At 47.8% G+C, this 18,527-nt stretch overlaps 1 protein-coding gene across 2 annotated transcripts in view; it reads right to left on the reverse strand.

Annotated features, from left to right (window-relative positions):
• The window catches only part of gclm (glutamate-cysteine ligase, modifier subunit), a 31,253-nt gene extending 14,004 nt beyond the window's left edge, over positions 1-17,249 (reverse strand). Inside the window, exons 1-4 of one of the 2 annotated variants that reach the window (XM_038793866.1) lie at positions 17,070-17,249; positions 16,888-16,947; positions 11,012-11,096; positions 7,981-8,037 (exon numbers count right to left, since the gene is read on the reverse strand). In XM_038793866.1, coding sequence (XP_038649794.1) covers positions 7,981-8,037; positions 11,012-11,096; positions 16,888-16,947; positions 17,070-17,207 — 340 coding nt within the window. In that variant the 5' untranslated portion in view covers positions 17,208-17,249. Of the gene's footprint in view, positions 1-7,980; positions 8,038-11,011; positions 11,097-16,887; positions 16,954-17,069 lie in introns of both variants that reach the window. The other variant, XM_038793865.1, reaches the window with a different exon arrangement.
• Between the last annotated feature and the right edge of the window lie 1,278 nt (positions 17,250-18,527).

An 18,527-nucleotide genomic window follows, 5' to 3' on the forward strand; every position in this document is an offset into this window, starting at 1 on the left:
AGCCCCACTCTCCGACCTCCTTAAGAAAGGAGCCCCATGGGAATGGCTTCCGCAGCATACAGAGGCTGTGGAAGAGTTAAAGAAAGCCCTTAGCGCAGCACCCGCGCTACAAGTCCCAGACCAACTCTCCCCCTATGCAATAGAGGTAGCGAGCACAGATCTGACCCTCTCGGCCGTGTTACTTCAGGAACGGCACGAGCAGCTACGACCAGTGGCTTATGCCTCAAGACTTTTAGACCCAGTAGAACAAGGATTCTCAGCCTGCGAGAGGCACCTACTAGCAGTTTTCTGGGCAGTTCAATACTTTTCCTACATTACCGGACTCAACCCCATCACCATTTTGACCGAGCACACCCCCACACAGTTACTCCTAGACGGTCGACTGAAGGACGGTTCAGTTAGCCAGATTAGGGCAGCTAGGTGGACACTACTTTTACAAGGACGGGACATTACGGTAAAACGGACCCGGACACACACATATTTAGCCGACAACCTCCAATATCCAGGACAGCCCCATGAATGTGAAATTGTAGCACCCCTACACAACACAGGACCCTTCATAGCGAAGACACCCCCCAGGAAGATAGGGAACCCAAGACAAAGCCCCAAACACACAGACACGTGTGACCCACTGAAGATATACGTGGACGGTTCATCCACAGTTTTAGATGGTGAGCGTATCACTGGATGCGGCATCTATGTCGAGGACGCGCAGGGTCGCGCACTCGAAGAAATAGCTTTAAAATTGCCAGGTCACTTAGGCGCGCAGGCAGCAGAGCTCGCGGCCATAGCTTACATAGTGGACCACCCCGATTCTTTCCCCAGCCCGGCAGACATATATTCGGACAGTCTATATGTCTGCAACAGCTTAACGGATTTTCTACCCCTGTGGAGGACACGAGGTTTTGTCTCCGCAGATGGGAAACCCCTTCCATCAGCCCCTTTACTCCGCCACATCCTAGACAAAGCGAAGGATAGGACCTTTGGCATTATCAAAATGAGAAGTCACCATAGGTCATCCCCCCCTGGAAATGTAAAAGCCGACGCACTGGCAAAAGCAGGTTCCAGGCGAGGACACTGTTGGACACCCCCAGCTAGCGCACCAGCTAGCGCCCCTGTGAGTGCAGTTCAAGTCTCACAGACGGACATTAAAGATTTAGCCGAGGCACAGAAGCAGGATGAAGATCTCAGGGAGATTTTTAAAGGGACTTTTGTGCCCCAGTATGATAAGTTCAGACACGCTTTGACCACACATGAGGGTGTGATCATCAAGGACCAGCTTTATGTGGTCCCGCAGCAGGACAGAAATCAAATGATTGCCTTGTTCCATGACGGTCATGGACACCAAGGGATCGACCCGACCACGAGGCACCTCAGGCAACTCTGTTGGTGGCCTAATTTAAGGACCGATGTAACCCACTACATTGAGAATTGCCTTATTTGCGCCCAGAATAACCCGGAGAGGTATTCCAAAAAGGCACAGCTTCGGCATACTCGACCAGTTAATGGCCCCTGGACAAACCTCCAGATCGACTTTATAGGACCATTGCCCCCTTGTAGGAATGGCTATAAATACGTGCTGGTGGTAATTGATACCTTTACCAAATGGGTAGAGGCATTCCCCTCACGAACGAATACAGCTAAGACAGCTTCACGAGATGGGGTTTACCCAGAAGTATAGATTCGGACCAGGGATCTCACTTCACAGGATGTGTCATGAAGAACGTCCTGACCATATTCGGCATTAAACAAAATTTTCACATTGCGTATCACCCACAGTCCAGCGGGATTGTAGAGCGCATGAATCGGACCCTAAAATCGACCCTTAGAAAAATGGTTCAGGAAAACAATTCAACATGGGATTCAGTACTCCCATTTGCACTAATGTTTATCCGCAACACGGTTTCAACATCCACAGGATTCACCCCACACACACTCATGACCGGATGCCCTATGAAAGGTACAGAATTCCTTTTAGGACTGGACATGACTAGCCCCGAAGTGACGGCCCTCACGCATGAGAAAGCTGTTAAAGACCTAGTTGAGACTGTGAGGTCTGCACAGATCGCAGCCACAGTTCAACTAGGAAAACGACGCAAACAAAGCACAGCCTGCTTTAATAAGAACGTACACCCCACAGAATTTCAGGTTGGGCAACAGGTAATGCTATCTGTGTATAACCCCAGCAGTTTTTTGGCACCAAAATTTTCCGGCCTGTATTCCATTTCGGACAAAATTAGCCCCTCAGTTTACAGGATAAAATACCCCAATGGAAAGACTGCGTGGTTTCATATTAACCAATTGAAGGCATATGGAACACAGTCTAACCACGCACACCATGTCTTACTGGACGCAGCAGAACATCTCGCCCCGCCCACTAGAGACACGTTTCCACCATCCCCCTCACAGACCAGTTCATCATCGGACTCGCCCACGACTCCGCCCACTGACTTCAGACCACGCCCCGAAACGCCCACAAGCTGCCACAGCAGAGACAGCGATACTGACACTGACTTTGAGGACAGCCACAGCACTCAACCCTACAGCCCCCACTGTAGCGACTACGACCCCCGACTCCAGTGACCCCATGGAAGTCACCTATATTAAATACCCAGACCCACCACCCGACCCCGACTATGCCCATTCAAGTTTGGACCCCACACTTTGGCACAGGGACAATTCATACAGACTTGTCCGTAACGATGAAAGTGACCCCCGGTCACATAATTCCAAAATTGCATGCCTGATCCACACAAGGGTGTGGGATCCGGGAGAGCAGGACGACACGGTGTCTGACTCCCGATACGCCAACCCCTTTGTGACCCTGTTCACAGAGGCAGAGGAAAAGTGAGGTGTCCAGATGATGTAAAATAGGAACCGCTTGAGGGAAGCGATATCCTTTCTGATGGAACCTGCACGTATGTTTTGTTTGTTAGTTTACGTTTGTTTGCTTGTTGATATATTAAGGGTTTGATTGCAGATCTTTTCAGCTGAAAATATTGTGACCAGCTCACATGATGGCTAAAATGTCTGGAGCACAGCTCAACTTTTCACAAAGAGCATCTTGGCTCCTCCCTTGTTTTTCAGGTGCCCCTCTATTCGGTGAATAGAGGCTGCAATCCCACGGTTAACACATTCTTGCCCGTTCATTCCAGGTTACTCAGGCAGTGGAGAAACGGCATTGAGGACCCGCCCTGTCTGAGAACCCACTTTGGTCAGCCAAGCTCGGGTACGGCACAGCACGCCTTACCCGGGAATTCCATCCAAATCTTACCCGTAGCGGCCCATACGCTACCCATTCGACTTTTCGGTTCAAAATTTGCTTTCATTTTTCGTTAGGTAGCCCTTAGGCCGCCATCCCACATGCTATTTACATCCAGGAACATTAGGATGGTAAATTTGCAAAGCCTGCGAGACGGCTCGCAGGAGGAAAGTTGTTAGGTGTATTTCTGCTCCTAAAATTCGCATTTGAAAAAAAGAGGGGAGTCACACGTGTGACTTGGCCAGTCATTTAAGGGTCAATTGGAATTGGAATGGGGGCCTCACGGTAGCATGGTGGTTAGCATCAATGCTTCACAGCTCCAGGGTCCCAGGTTCGATTCCCGGCTGGGTCACTGTCTGTGTGGAGTCTGCACGTCCTCCCTGTGTGTGCGTGGGTTTCCTCCGGGTGCTCCGGTTTAAACCACAGTCCAAAGATGTGCGGGTTAGGTGGATTGGCCATGCTAAATTGCCCGTAGTGTAAGGTTAATGGGGGGGATTGTTGGGTTACGGGTATACGGGTTACGTGGGTTTAAGTAGGGTGATCATTGCTCGGCACAACATCGAGGGCTGAAGGGCCTGTTCTGTGACGTACTGTTCTAAGTTCTAAGACAGATACACTAACAAGTACGGATATTAAACTGCGTATTGACAGATACTGTGCTTGATCCCATAGCTTTCGAAAGACGAAAGAGGGTTCACGGCAAGGATCGGCCATACAGAAGGAAGAGGACAAAGAGAACGAAGAGAAGACCATGATGGAAGCCTACCTATTAGTTTTAAACGTTGTTGTATTTGTATATGTGGAAGCAAGTCACGTTTCCCCCACAACCCCCGCCGTTAATGTTTCCCTCACACCAACTTCCCCGTGCTCAGCTCTGATCAGCGAAGTTCAGACCTGGTGCACAAAATTCATGACATGGTACTCAATGTCGTACGTGATTGAATCACTGTTGGTGATTGCAATTCTCTGCGTCATTGTACAGACCCTCAGGTTGAGGAAATGGAAAATGAGAGCCTCCCGTTCCTGCCCCTCAACCATTTACGGAGTTCGATCCCCTATTTTTTGGTTTCACCAATCCCCCCAACCCCTTGATGAATAAAGCAATACGTTAATAAAGAAAACACTAATGTATTATATTGTTCTGAACTCGACTGCCGAGTCAGAAAGTGATATGTAATGTGGTGTGAATGGATAAGGTTTTTAGACTGTAATAAAATGTTTAAAATGAGATAAGGATAGTAGTTGTGATAGGTAGAGGTTCCCGGTTATTGGTAATGCATGTCCCCTTTGACATAGCGCCAAGTAGAAATGTGAGATAAAATTTTTCTTGCCATAGTTAAAGACAGAGTAGACGCCCAGGAACTTGCTAAGGTCAGGGAACCCAAAGAGTGCACCCAAAGGCACTCGAAGAAACGTACATAGGTGATCCTTCACAATTTCTTGTGAGGATCACAAGGAGGGAATGTAGCCATCTAAGATGGACGCTGGGCTACAAAATGGAGAACTGCTAAGGCTGCAAGGAAAAACAGTCTTAGTGAGGACAAGCAGTTTGCAGAAGACTAATTTGCATTCTGCACGTACAGAAACCAGTTTTTGGCCAGGTGCAGAGTTTCAGCCAAAGGTGCAAATGGAAACAGATCTGCATAGTAATGAGGTGATCCAGATCCAGACCCCGCACAATAGAAACATTTAAGTATCAATGGATACTTTTGCGTAGACGCCCAGACAGAATGGCGCCACACAAAGAGCCGTAGGGACCCGCCCCACCCATCGAGGAACGACCCTCAGATTGGGGGGGGGGTTTGGAAGATATCGATTGGGAAAGGCCCAATCGATACCTGGCAGGTAAAAGAACCGCCCCAAGGGGGCACGGACTTCTAGGACCTAGAAGAATAGACCCCGCACATGGTTCGGTCTGTTTTGTTACTCCGGCTCTGCTCTGCTTTGCTGCTACATCGCATCCTGACTCCAGTTCCATCACCAGCCGTTGAGCCATCAGCCATCGAACTGTAAGTGCCAATACAACGATCACTACGTGATCCAGACCTTGCTAGATCTTGACAACCTTACGATTCAGAGAGTTGCAGACCAAGAACGGGACGTAGGCATTGTTCCCTGACCTTGCCTGTTCCTGTCTAGATAAGTATTTAGTTGTTTAGTATTAGAAGTTAGTCTCTTTAGCGTATGCATGTGTATTTATTATATTTGTTATAATAAACACCAATCGTTTGGACTTACTAATCGGTGTACAGATTTATTACTTTGAACCTGACCTTGATATACTTGTGACGGTGTCTAAATACGGCACCTGGCGACTCCGAGCATAATTACATATACAGAGCCATAGCAGTGTTAAGCACACGGCCTTTAAACGGAGGCGTGTTAATCACACTCCAGTAAAACGAGCAACAAAACTCAGCAACCAGGCACAAAGAACAGTTCAAAACAAGTTACATTTTGACTGGGTCACATGTCGTTCCATGAATATCTTTTTACTCCTAAACCTACAATGCTTCTATCAACTCCATCTTCTGTGTAAGTTGAATACAAGGTGCCACAAACCTGTTGGGGAATTAGGACTGGCTTCTTCAACCATCAGATTTCACCTCGGGGCAGGGTGTGACGGTTTTATTTGTTGTGTGAACGGTTCAAAGGCAAGATAGTTTGCGGTTACTGTTGTTCCCCATCACGAGCCAAATATCTCCCTTGGCCTTAGATTTCAAAAGTTTCCCTTCTCAGTTTCAAAAGGAGACAGACAGCCGTCACCAGAGCAGGTCGTGCACTTCTGGGATGCTGTGCGGTTGACATGGTACAGGTTATCTGGGATGCCACAACACTGGGATACATTGCCTGGGACTTTGCTTCAATTACTTTGAAAATACGTCTAGTCACAGCATTTTGCCTCTGTCTGGTTGAATAGCCACTTAAAAAAATTCTCAGAATGCTAACACTTTTTGAGACCATGGAACCCCTTAGAATGGACCAAAGATGGAAAAAACTATCCATCAATAAACAAGTTTTAGATAAGTGGACTAGGCGTCACTCTGTACAAAATGAAGATGACTATCCACTGGCACAGTGTGACCTTTCAATTTTGGATACCAGCCAGTCACATGGCCTGTCAGGTTGAGCTTGGCAATCTGGGGCTGTATTTGTAAGGCCCCAAGTCTGGGTTTAAGGCTGTCCAAATGTCATTCAATGCAGTATACTTCAAGCCAACATAGGTAAAAAGAGAGCATTTCTTTCTTAAGCTAGGATTAAACATAGGTCATGGGGTGAAGGGAGGGCGGCATCACCAAGGTCTCCCCCAAATCTGTTCCCCTTCCTCTCCCCACCATCCCACTTGGAAAGCAACAACCCAAAAAGAGAATATCTGGTTGTCAATTTTCCGCTCATGGGAGCTCACTGTGTGCAAACTGGTATCACCTAACAAAGGAAGTAGTGAAAATTAAAGAGCAGCTCCCGAAAATCATAAAGCAGCCCCCAAAAATCAAAGATAGCCCTTGAGAAAATTAAGCCAAGAGTTTTTGTTTTCCTCAAAAAGATTCCTCGCAGAAAAAGATGATTTTGATTCCTGCACCGTATCGTAGGCCTTCCTTTTGGTTTCTTTCCTTTCCCCTTCACTGACTCTGCTGCATCTCAAAATTTTCCATTGAATAGTTATACACCTGAAACTCAAACTGTTTCTCACCACAGATGCTGTCACACCTGCTGAGTATTTACAGCACTTAAAAAATTTACAGACTGAACAGATATAGTTTTTAAACTGATGTGAGATGAAGTGCAGGTATCTTGAGTTCAAAGACTGATTCAAGTTAGAACTTGTTTTTATATTGCACCTTTAATTTCATAATTAATTCACCATGATCAGGGTACATATTGACCAAAGGGTCTATGGAATTTTACTCACTCACGAAAGATCTGCACTGCAAATTCCTTCCATCAAAAGATTTTACACATCATTTGATACCTTTTCGTAGGAGGAATATTTCCTCTTAATATATTAAAAATATTCAATGACCCACTGTGTTTATGCCAACAACTGTAACATGTTAATACTCTTGCCTCTATTTACAAAGGAGGATTTTCAATTGTAACACACAATTGTCTGGGTATTGGCACCACATGGGCCTCCTTGCAACATCGTAATAATAATGCAACTGACAACATTTCTCAAATATTCCTTCTGGTTGGTTTCACGAGTCACTTAAATGCGGCAGAAAAAAGACAAGCGGAATATTCCATTTGTATGTTGGCTGATTTAACTTCAAATCTGGGAAGCATAGGACCATCAGAACAGATGGTACACCAACTAATATTTATGTGTTGTACATTTCAGAGGTTATACGATCGTTATTTGAAAATATCCTCCTTTACAGTAATGAATCTTTACATAAACATACTTGATAAATTGTGCAATTAATTGTTTGCATTGGTTGTGTTATAATTGCCAACTTCTAGAGATTGGCAGCAGAGCAGCGAATGCCCACATGGCCAGCAGCAGTTGCATCTACAGCTAAAGAATCCACAACTATTGTCTAAAAACATAACCAATAGCATCCAGCGCGGATTCCCTACATCACTGTACTCACCATTACTAAAGTGATAAGATAATTTGAATGAATGCCCACTGACTATTACTGTCGCTGGTTAGATTACTTCTAAACATAAATATAAACACACGGAAGAGCAAACATACTCTCAATTTTGGCACTCACCTTTTTTCACAGCATCCTTGATGCCCGAGGAGTCAGGGTCACTGAGAAAAAGCTTTGCTGCATGCAAAAATAAAAGACATCCGATTTTACTAATGCAACAGATAAGATTCCTGATAATTTTTTTTCTGTTTGCAAAAGATTGCAGACAGCAAATGAAAGTACTAAAAGCACACAGAATGAACACACCGACAAATACAGAGACAACAAAAACAGTACAGAACCTCAAAATACTTTAACTACAAAAACATTCACACAAAATAGAAGGGGCACCTGCAGGTCACAGTTCAACCAGGCACCCATTAACATTTAATTCCTAGTTTAATGTTGTATCTTTGTCATAGGCAAAGTTGCATTTGTTTGTTTCCAATTAACAGATTAACAGAAGCACAGGAAATCAGAATCTTTTATTAACTGCAATTTGGAACATATACCCTTTCAGGGAAATGCAGCTTAACAGTGGTAAATTTTAGGAAAAAGAACAAATAATGCAAAGGTGCCCTAGATAGTGAAAGTCTCAATGAAATACAGACAGGACCCTAGGGTGAAGACACATATTGAAAGCTGAAAAGACACAGAAAGGAGAAAGGTATTTGATTGCACAGGAACATTGAATATAAAAGCAATGAAGCGACGATGAATCTGCACAGAACATTAATTAGGCCATCACTGTTAATCGGAGTATGGAAGCAGATTCAATAGACTAGTGCCAAAATAAAACTTATAATGATATTTGAAAAACTCAATCTGCATAATTTGGATAGGGGAGACTAAGAGGAGATTTAATTCCAGTGTTAAATATTAATTAAGAGAGATGGGGGAACTTCTTCTCTCAAAGAATAGTGAATCTGTGGTATTCTTTAGTAGAGAGCTGTCGAGGCTGGGCCGTTGAGTATGTTCAAGGCTGATTTAGGTAGATGTTTAATCAGTCAGGGAATCGAGGGTTATGGGGATAAGGTGGGAAAATGGAGTTGAGGATTATCACATCAGACCAGCCATGATCTGATGGAATGGCGGAGCAGACACGATGGGCTGAATGGCCTGCTTCTGCTCCTACATCTTTTGGTCTGATTATGATAAGTGAGAGGTTGCCACCAGTTGATGAATTAGTGATGCTGAACATAGGTTTGCGATTAGTCCTATAAAGGTATCGGAGTGGTACAGTTAATGGTGGTCACGCCTCTAAGCCAGAAAGTCCTGAGTTCAAGTCCCACTCCAGGACTTGTTGGCGACAGAAGAACCCAGCTACTGGGGCAGACAAGCCATTGTGTATCATTACTAGTCCCCAGCCCAGTTAAATGCAGAGGGTTAGCACCAGGAAAGACTTCAGGCTGTAAAAACACCTGTCAAATCCAAAACAAAATGATGGTTGATCTAAAAGATGATCAACCAGCATTGAGGTGACCCCATGCAACATGGGAAGCCAAAAGAGGAAGCTGGCATTGGACGGTAATGAAAGAGCTTTCATGTATTTTTCACAAAACTTACAGATCGTGTAGTTTTATTAAGCAGGTCAATGCTGCTTATGTTCCACATGAGCTTCTTACCACCTCACCTGTCAAGTGTATCCTTAAGTTTCTTTCTCCCTTATGTTTATCCAGCTTCTCGTAAATGCTCAGCAGTTATTAGAACATGGATACACGGAGTAAATGAAGATTGACCTGGGTAATTCTTTCCCCATGACTGCTGGAGTTGGCAATATCAACAAAGTTGGCAGGCTCGAACATGTTGCTCTTTTCCAGAGGATGGAACAAACCAGTGAAAGGGACAAAGAATTGAGGGAGGGGGAGAGAAAAAAAAGTTGCCATCTCCAAAACACATTGAGAGAATTATAAGCTCCCCTCATACTCGATGGACAAGACATGGTTAAGGATGGAACGTGGTGGAATAAAGCGATAGAAATGTGAGGCACAACTCCAACTCATGAAAAGATGTCATATTGAACTCAAAATGTCAGATGTATCTCTCTCCACAGATGCTGCCAGACCTGCATTTTCTGTTTTTATTCATGGTTGTTCTTGCTTCTGTTTAACAGTAACGGCGTTGGGGCCGGAAAGGCGGGGTGATTTCAAAATGCAGACATGGCTGCAATCCTTAGATTTGGCAGCCATTTCAATTTAACAACTGCGAGTCAAATTTCCGGGGGCTCAGAAAACCTAAAGAAAGGAGGGAGCTGTCAGATCTAGTGGGTATAGGCTTTTCCAGCATTGCTCACAATCAGGAGAAGTGCTCACTCTCCAGACCCCACAAATCTTACCCCATTTCCCACCCCACCACAATTTTTCCTTCAGTCCAAATGTTTTCCTCTGATTCCCACCCTTCGATTGCCACAGACGACCCACAGCAGTTAGAACATAGAAAAAAAAATACAGCAGAGAACAGGCCCTTCGGCCCACGATGTGCTGAACATTTGTCCTAGATTAATCATAGAATTTACAATGAAGGAGGCCATTCGGCCCATCGTGTCTGCACCGGCTCTTGGAAAGAGCACCCTACCCACGGTCAACACCTCCACCCTATCCCCATAACCCAGTAACCCCACCCAACACTAAGGGCAGTTGCCCTGCACCACAGGCTCACTCCTGTGGCATCCTCTTAATCTGGATGGACAGGAAGCAGAATTTAAAAAAATTCTATTGAATCTCTTGCCATTGAATTGTATCAAGCAGGACATCTGCATTCCAAGCCTCTGACATGTGGCACGATGGTTAGTACTGCTGCCTCACAGCAGCAAGGACCCGGGTTCAATTCCAGCCTTGGGTGACTGTCTGTGTGGAGTTTGCTTGTTCTCCCCGTATCTGCATGGTTTCCGCCGGGTGCTCTGGTTTCCATCCACAGTCCAAAGATGTGCAGGTTAGGTGGATTGGCCATGATCAAAGCATGGGGTTATGGTGGGGGAACGGGCCTAGGTAGAGTGCTCTTTCAGAGGGTCGGTGCAAACCTGATGGGTTGAATGGCCTCCTTCTGCATTGTAGGGGTTCTATGCGTCCTCACAATCTCCATAAATAACAGAACCTGTAGCTTTCTTCATTACCTGACACTTTTAATTCCTCTCTCTCCTCAGGGCTTATTGAGTCTACGTCCTGAGTTATGGTACATTCCAGTGTAGCAGGTGGTTCCTGCAACAAATCAAAAAGGGGAAATACTGACATTTGGAGATTAGACACACCCAGGAAACAACTTTGCCACTGATAATGCTTTCTGCCACTACGGCTAGCTGTAAAAATGTATAGATTAAAGCTGATAAACTGATCAAAGCCCGCATGATCACTTCTTCTTGGAAGGAGTGAAGGACACATATTACAGCTCCTTACACAACACCCTAGTTAGCTTCATAAATATGCATCTTTTCTTTTGAAAGTTAACAATGTCTTTCCCACAATGCAATTAGTAAATATACACAATGCAAAAGAGCGCCACACAGTGCCAGGCAATTAAGTAATCAGCCATAGTCCACAAAGGACCGAGTGCATATCTCTCTCCAGTAGAGAAAGACAATTATAGTTAGCAGAGCACCACTCTGCATCAAGAGTGGAAAATGAAGGGAGCAGACCTCCATGAACTGCCACAGTTTAGTGCTTGCATCCTTTGGTTTTTCTAATAACTGTGTTGTGCACTGTTTTAATAATCAGAGTATCCTACAACCCCCCCCCCCCCCAAACCATAGGTTGGTACTGAGGGGAGGGTACCCTGTTTCTCCAACGCAAAATAGTGTTTGTATTGTTTGGCCTTGTATATATTTTTTTACTGTTTTAATAAAAAAGATATGGGACGGAATTCTCCGATCCTCCGCAGGGTCGGGGAATCGCCCAGGGCCGGCGTAAATTCCGCCCCCGCCGTGGCCAGAATTCTGCACCACCCGAGAATCGGCGGGAGCAGGATTCACGCCCCACCGAACGGCATGCCCCCCGGGGCGATTCTCCGGCCCGCGATGGGCCGAAGTCCCGCCGCTGACAGGCCAGTCCCGCCGACGTGGTTTAAACCACCTCTGGTGCCGGCAGGATTGGCGCACAAGCGGGCCCCCGGGGGGGTGCGCGTGGCGATCGGACCCCAGGGGGTGCCCCCACGGTGGCCTGCGATCGGGGCCCACCGACCGGCGGGCGGGCCAGTGCCGCGGGGGCACTCTTTTTCTTCCGCCACTGCCACGGCCTCCACCATGGCGGAGGCTAAGAGAGCCCCCCTACCGTGCATGCGCCGGTGGTGACGTCAGTAGCCGCTGACACACCGGGGCATGCGCGGGACCGGCGAAGGCCTTTCAGCCAGCCCCGATGTCGGGCGGCGTAGCGCCAAAGGCCGTTGGCGCCGGTTTTGGCGCCATCAGCGGAGCGGAAATCACTCCGGCGCAGGCTTAGCCTCTAAAGGTGCGGAGAATTCCGCACCTTGCTCCGCACCTTTGGGGAGGCCCGACGCCAGAGTGGTTGGCGCCACTCCGGGACCCCCCGCCCCCCCGGGTAGGGGAGAATCCCGGCCATGGTGTGGATATGGGGATTGACATTGTGCTGCTGACATCATTCTGCTCCACACTCTAGCCATCCAGCCCAACTGAATTAACCAACAGGTCCACATTTCAACCTTAGGTCAAAGAGAGATTCCAGTTATTCAAAAAAGCTGGCAATGTTAAGTTCCCGCAGCATCATGAATGAACATTAAACTTTTCGCATTCTCACGTCAACAAGTCATATGCAGCTTGAATCTAGCATTAGATTTTACTTAAACTATTTTTAAAAAAAAAACAAAAATGAGGAGCATTTGATCCCATTACATTTTGTACAAACAAAATGAAAGCAATGTTGCAGGAGGTTGGAAAGCTGCAGCATTTTGTATGTACAGAAGTACATATTCAATCTCAACCCACTCCTGAATCATTTTTCTTATGTAACCGGAGCAGTCGTTTGGGCGCATATATACTGGAGTTTCCCTATTGATGCTTTCCCAGGTTGAATGACAATCACTCCCATAAATGTCTGAGTAATTTAGTTTTGTGGAATTTGAGTCATTACCCAACATCTGATACTATGAAAGCACAACTCGGGGGGGAAACAAAGGTAACAGTCTTGTCAGCTGGACCAGATTTGTGCACCTGTACCCGAGTTTTCCAAGAGCTACCACAGAACCAACAAGAGTTAAGGATTGACACAAAACCTGCTTCACAGTGGATGAACAACAGTTATTCACTTAGATCAGAACAACACATGTTCGTATAATACAATAAGGGTAAAGTTACCATAGCCCCAGATGAACATTGGCAGCCTTCCCCTTTGACGGGATGAGCTGACTGGTGGTAATTTAACCAGAGGATCACCACGCCTCGGGTGAGGGCAAAGTTGAGAATAACCTGAGCCGGTACAGGAAGTGAACTCGCGCGCGCTGTTGGCCTCACTCTGCACCATGAACCAGTTGTCCAGCCAACTGAGCCAAACGTACAATAATAATATTCAACACATTTTGGCACTGCGCCCATCACCAATGTTTTAAAATATATATTTCATGGAATTTGAGCATCACTGGCAAGGTCATCACGCATTTATTGCCCATCCCTTACTGTGCTTGAACCGAGTGGGTAGCTGAATCCTACATCAGAATCCCACATCTACTTCGACTTATCACCTTCTAACTTGACAAAAATGTAACTTTGATGGCAATGTTGGTTTAATCATGCCTGCCAAGGTTCATGTCAGGATCTCAGGCAGTTTGGATACTGCTGCTCTGGCTTACCTAGAACTGCCAACACGCAGAGAGAGAATATAGAGGGATATGGCACTCTATGTATGTTCTCTCATTTCATCAACCAACTTTGTCATAGGTGACCACGGTTAGGGTTAACCAGGAGGGTCAATATCCATGCATCTACAATACTGTCATCTATTGACAGAGACAGGAGAGAAAGAAACCAGCACCATTCATATAACATATCACATCTCAGGACTTGCCAAAGAACTTAGCATCAAATGAATTGCAGGAAGCAAGGTCACACAAACAGCTAATACAATGAACGCCCAGCCAAATCTAAGAGAATGCCCCAATTAAATTTAAATAGTGCCATGGAATGTGTGATGCCTCCCTGACCTGCTGGAACAGGTAGACAGCATCGCTAACAATATAGCATTCTTTCAGTACTGCACTAAAGTCAGCCTAGATTACAAACTCAAGTTAAGTAAAGCTTGCACCAACAACCTTCTGACTCGGTAGCAGCATCAGAAGCTAAACATCTGCTACAAAAGTGAAGAAAGCAAAATTCACAATCTATCAAATTACAACAAACCACCAACACGTACAGTTGATAGATGAGCAGGGTTCCATAAACTACCTCAGCCGTTTATATAACATAAGCAGGATTGGGATATTACATGGGTTAACCCTGAAAACAGCACCTTTCGCAATCCCAGGACATACCAAAACCTTGTAGGACAAATGAAACGTAATCAGACAAAGCAGCTAGTGGATAGAAAACTGGTTGGCAGAGAGGAAACAAAGAGTAGGGATTAATGTGTCCTTTTCAAATTGGCAGGCAGTAACTAGTCGGGTGCCACAGGGATCGGTGCTGGGACCCCAGCTATTCACAATATATATTAATGATTTGGATGAGGGAACAAAATGTAACATCTCAAAGTTTGCAGATGATACCAAGTTAGGTGGGAGGGCGAATTGTGACGAAGATGCAGGGATCCTACAGCAAGATCTGGACAGGTTGGACGAGTGGGCAAATCCATGGCAGATGCAGTATAATTTGGATAAGTGTGAGGTTATTCACTTTGGAATCAAAAACAGGAAGGCAGATTACTACCTGAATAGTTGTAAATTGGGAGAGGGGAGTGTGCAGCGGGACCTGGGTGTCCTTGTGAACCATTCATTGAAGGTAAGCGTGCAGGTGCAGCAGGCGGTAAAGAAAGCTAATGGTATGTTGGCCTTCATTGCGAGAGGTTTTGAGTATAGAAGCAGGGATGTGTTGCTGCAACTGTACAGGGCCTAGGTGAGGCCACACCTGGAGTATTGTGTGCAGTTTTGGTCTCCTTCTCTGAGGAAGGATGTTCTTGCTCTCGAGGGAGTGCAGCGAAGGTTTACCAGACTGATTCCAGGGATGGCGGGAGTGTCATATGAGGAGAGATTGACTAGGTTGGGATTGTTCTCGCTGGAGTTCAGAAGAATGAGGGGGGAATCTCATAGAGACGTATAAAATTCTAACAGGACTAGACAGGATAGATGCAGGGAAGACGTTACCAATGATGGGTGTGTCCAGAACCAGGGGTCACAGTCTGAGGATTCAGGGTAAACCATTTCAGACAGAGATAAGGAGACATTTCTTCACACAAAGAGTGGTGAGCCTGCGGAATTCATTACCACAGGAAGCAGTTGATGCTAAAACTTTGAATATATTCCAAGAGGCGGATGGATGTAGCATTTGGGGAGAATGGGATCAAAGGCTATGGGGAGAAAGCAGGATTAGGCTATTGAGTTGGATGATCAGCCATGATCATGATGAATGGCGGAGCAGACTCGGAGGGCCAAAAGGCCTCCTCTTGCTCCTATCTTCTAAGTATATATATAGGGCAGCAGGGTAGCATGGTGGTTAGCATAAATGCTTCACAGCTCCAGGGTCCCAGGTTCGATTCCCGGCTGGGTCACTGTCTGTGTGGAGTCTGCACGTCCTCCCCCTGTGTGCGTGGGTTTCCTCCGGGTGCTCCGGTTTCCTCCCATAGTCCAAAGATGTGCGGGTTAGGTGGATTGGCCATGCTAAATTGCCCGTAGTGTCCTAATAAAAGTAAGGTTAAGGGGGGGGTTGTTGGGTTACGGGTATAGGGTGGATACGTGGGTTTGAGTAGGGTGATCATGGCTCGGCACAACATTGAGGGCCGAAGGGCCTGTTCTGTGCTGTACTGTTCTATGTTCTATCTCCAAAAGAAACAAAGAAACCAACAGTAAGACAAAGTATTTTCCGTTAACGAGACTCTCCTACCTAATTGGCCAGAGATGGGCAACAAATGCTTCACTCCCACTCTACGAAATATTTTTTTTTCAAAATTTGTTTTTATGAAGAAATGAAAACTAAAAAAAAAAAGAAATTTGTGGCAGGAAGTAGAAACCTACAAGTACATTTGGAGATTCACAGATTACTCCCCGTATCAGATTGCGGCTGGAAGCAGCTCATGTGAGAAATATAAAATTACAAAGTAGAGGAAAAACTATCAAGTGGTACTGACTTTGAAACACAACATTAAGAACAATAGTACTCATACATTAATAGAAGACATACTCTTATTTACAATAGCACCTTTCCCAATCACAGGACATTCCAAAATCTTGGACAAATGAAATGTAATCAGACAAAGCAGCCAATTTACACACCACAACTTCCTACAGACAGCAATGTAATAATGACCAGATAATTCTGCTCTTCTGGTTTTCTAGGTATTCACTAGGACAACTGGAAAAATTCCCTGGCTCTTCCTTGAAATACTGCCACAGGATTGTTTTATGTCCATCTGCAGGGGAAATCTCACCCAAAGGTTGATGTGTGTAAGAGTGCAGCAGTCCCTCAGTACTGCACAAGTGTCAGTTTTGATTTCTCCGCCAAGTACTGCAATAGGACTTCTGACAACCTACATAACTTTTTAAAATGGTGAGTGCTACGACTTACACCTCAATAAATAACTGGTCTGCCACTAGCCTAGGGGCTGGTTTAGCACAGGGCTTGAAAGCAGACCAAGGCAGGCCAGCAGCACGGTTCAATTCCCGTACCAGTCTCCCCGAACAGGCGCCGGAATGTGGCGACTAGGGGCTTTTCACAGTAACTTCATTTGAAGCCTGCTTGTGACAATAAGCGATTTTCAGTTCATTTCAGTTAACTAGTCTGTGGCAGTAACTATACCCAGATGGGCTAAATGCCCACAAGGGCAGACACAACTCACTCACCTTCAGCAGCTCGGGGCTGACCTGAGAACACCACTTCTCCAGAGTCTCCCGAATACAGTCCTGTAACTGGAAGAGAGACAGTCAGTCAGTGTGTGAGGGGTGAGGCCGGGGCCCCGACGCCGGGCCTGCCCCGAGCGCCCTTCAGCAGGAACCTCCTCCCTCCGCGGCCTGGGCCCGCTCACCTCCTCGCTGGGCGAGGTCGGGCATTTCTTCTTGAGGCGGCTCCAGTTGACGATGTTGCCGGTGTGGATTGAGACGGCGGAGGCCTGAGCGAATAGCTGCTTACCGCCCTCCATCTGCATCATCTCGCAACCCGACATGGCCGAACCCGCCTTCCCCGCAGGAACCGGCCCTCCGCCCCTCCGCCCCTCCCCCAATAGCGTCACCGCCCTCCCCCAATAGCGTCACCGCCCTCCCGCCCCGTCCTGCGAGCGTCACCGACCTCCCACCCCGCCCCCAATAGCGTCACCGCCCTCCCGCCCCGCCCCCAACAGCGTCACCGCCCTCCCGCCCCGTCCCAATAGCGTCACCGCCCTTCCGCCCCGTCCTGCGAGCGTCACCGCCCTCCCGCCCCGCCCCCAACAGCGTCACCGCCCTCCCGCCCCGCCCCGAACAGCGTCACCGCCTTCCCCCAACAGCGTCACCGCCCTCTCGCCCCGCCCCCAATAGCGTCACCGCACTCCCGCCCCGCCCCCAGTACCGTCACCGCCCTCCCGGCCATCGCCCAACACCGTCGCCGCCCCTCCCCAAACACAGTCACCGCCGCTCCCTAACACCGTCACCGCCCACTCGCCCCGCCCCCAACAACGTTCCGCCCACTGCCAACACCGTCACCGCCCTCCCGCCCCCAACACCGTCACCACCATCCCATCCCGCCCCCAGCACCGTCACCACCCTCCCGCCCCCAACACCGCCCTCCCGCCCCCAACACCGCCCTCCCGCCCCCAACACCGTCACCACCCTCCCGCCCCCAACACCGTCACCACCCTCCCGCCCCCAACACCGTCACCACCCTCCCGCCCCCAACACCGTCACCACCCTCCCGCCCCCAACACCGTCACCACCCTCCCGTCCCGCCCCCAGCACCCAAGCCGCCCACTCTCCCGGCTCCCAACGTCACCGCCCTCCCGCCCATCAACCAACACGGCCCTCCAACTCCGCCCACCCACCCCGAGTACCGTCATTGCCCCCAAATCGTCACCGCTCTCCCGCCCCCAAAAGCATCACCGCGTTCCTGCTCCGCCCCAACAGTCAACGTGTTTCCGCCCCCAACAACATCACAGCCCCGCCCCCAACACCGCCATACGCCCCGCCCACAAACTCACCGCCCTGCCGATCCGCCCTTACACCGTCATCTCGCCCCGCCCCCAGCACCACCCTCCCTCCAGCCAGTTCCAACACCGCCGTCACCTGCCCAGCCCAATGTACGTCACTGTTCTTACCTGCTCCGCCTCAAAGCGCCAGTACCGCCGACAGTCACTCGGCCCGCTCACAGCAGCCTGTTTAGCCTCTGCGTCAATAGTCCCGCCCACAGTTGCCATTTGGTACCGCCCCTGGGTCTCTAGCCCCGCCCCTCCGCTGCGAGGCTCGCCCCTGACGCTTGCCCCGCCCCCTCGATCTCCAGGTGTTTTCATAGAACC

This window comes from Scyliorhinus canicula, chromosome 4 (assembly GCF_902713615.1).
Source record: "Scyliorhinus canicula chromosome 4, sScyCan1.1, whole genome shotgun sequence".
NCBI classification, from domain to species: Eukaryota; Metazoa; Chordata; class Chondrichthyes; order Carcharhiniformes; family Scyliorhinidae; genus Scyliorhinus; species Scyliorhinus canicula.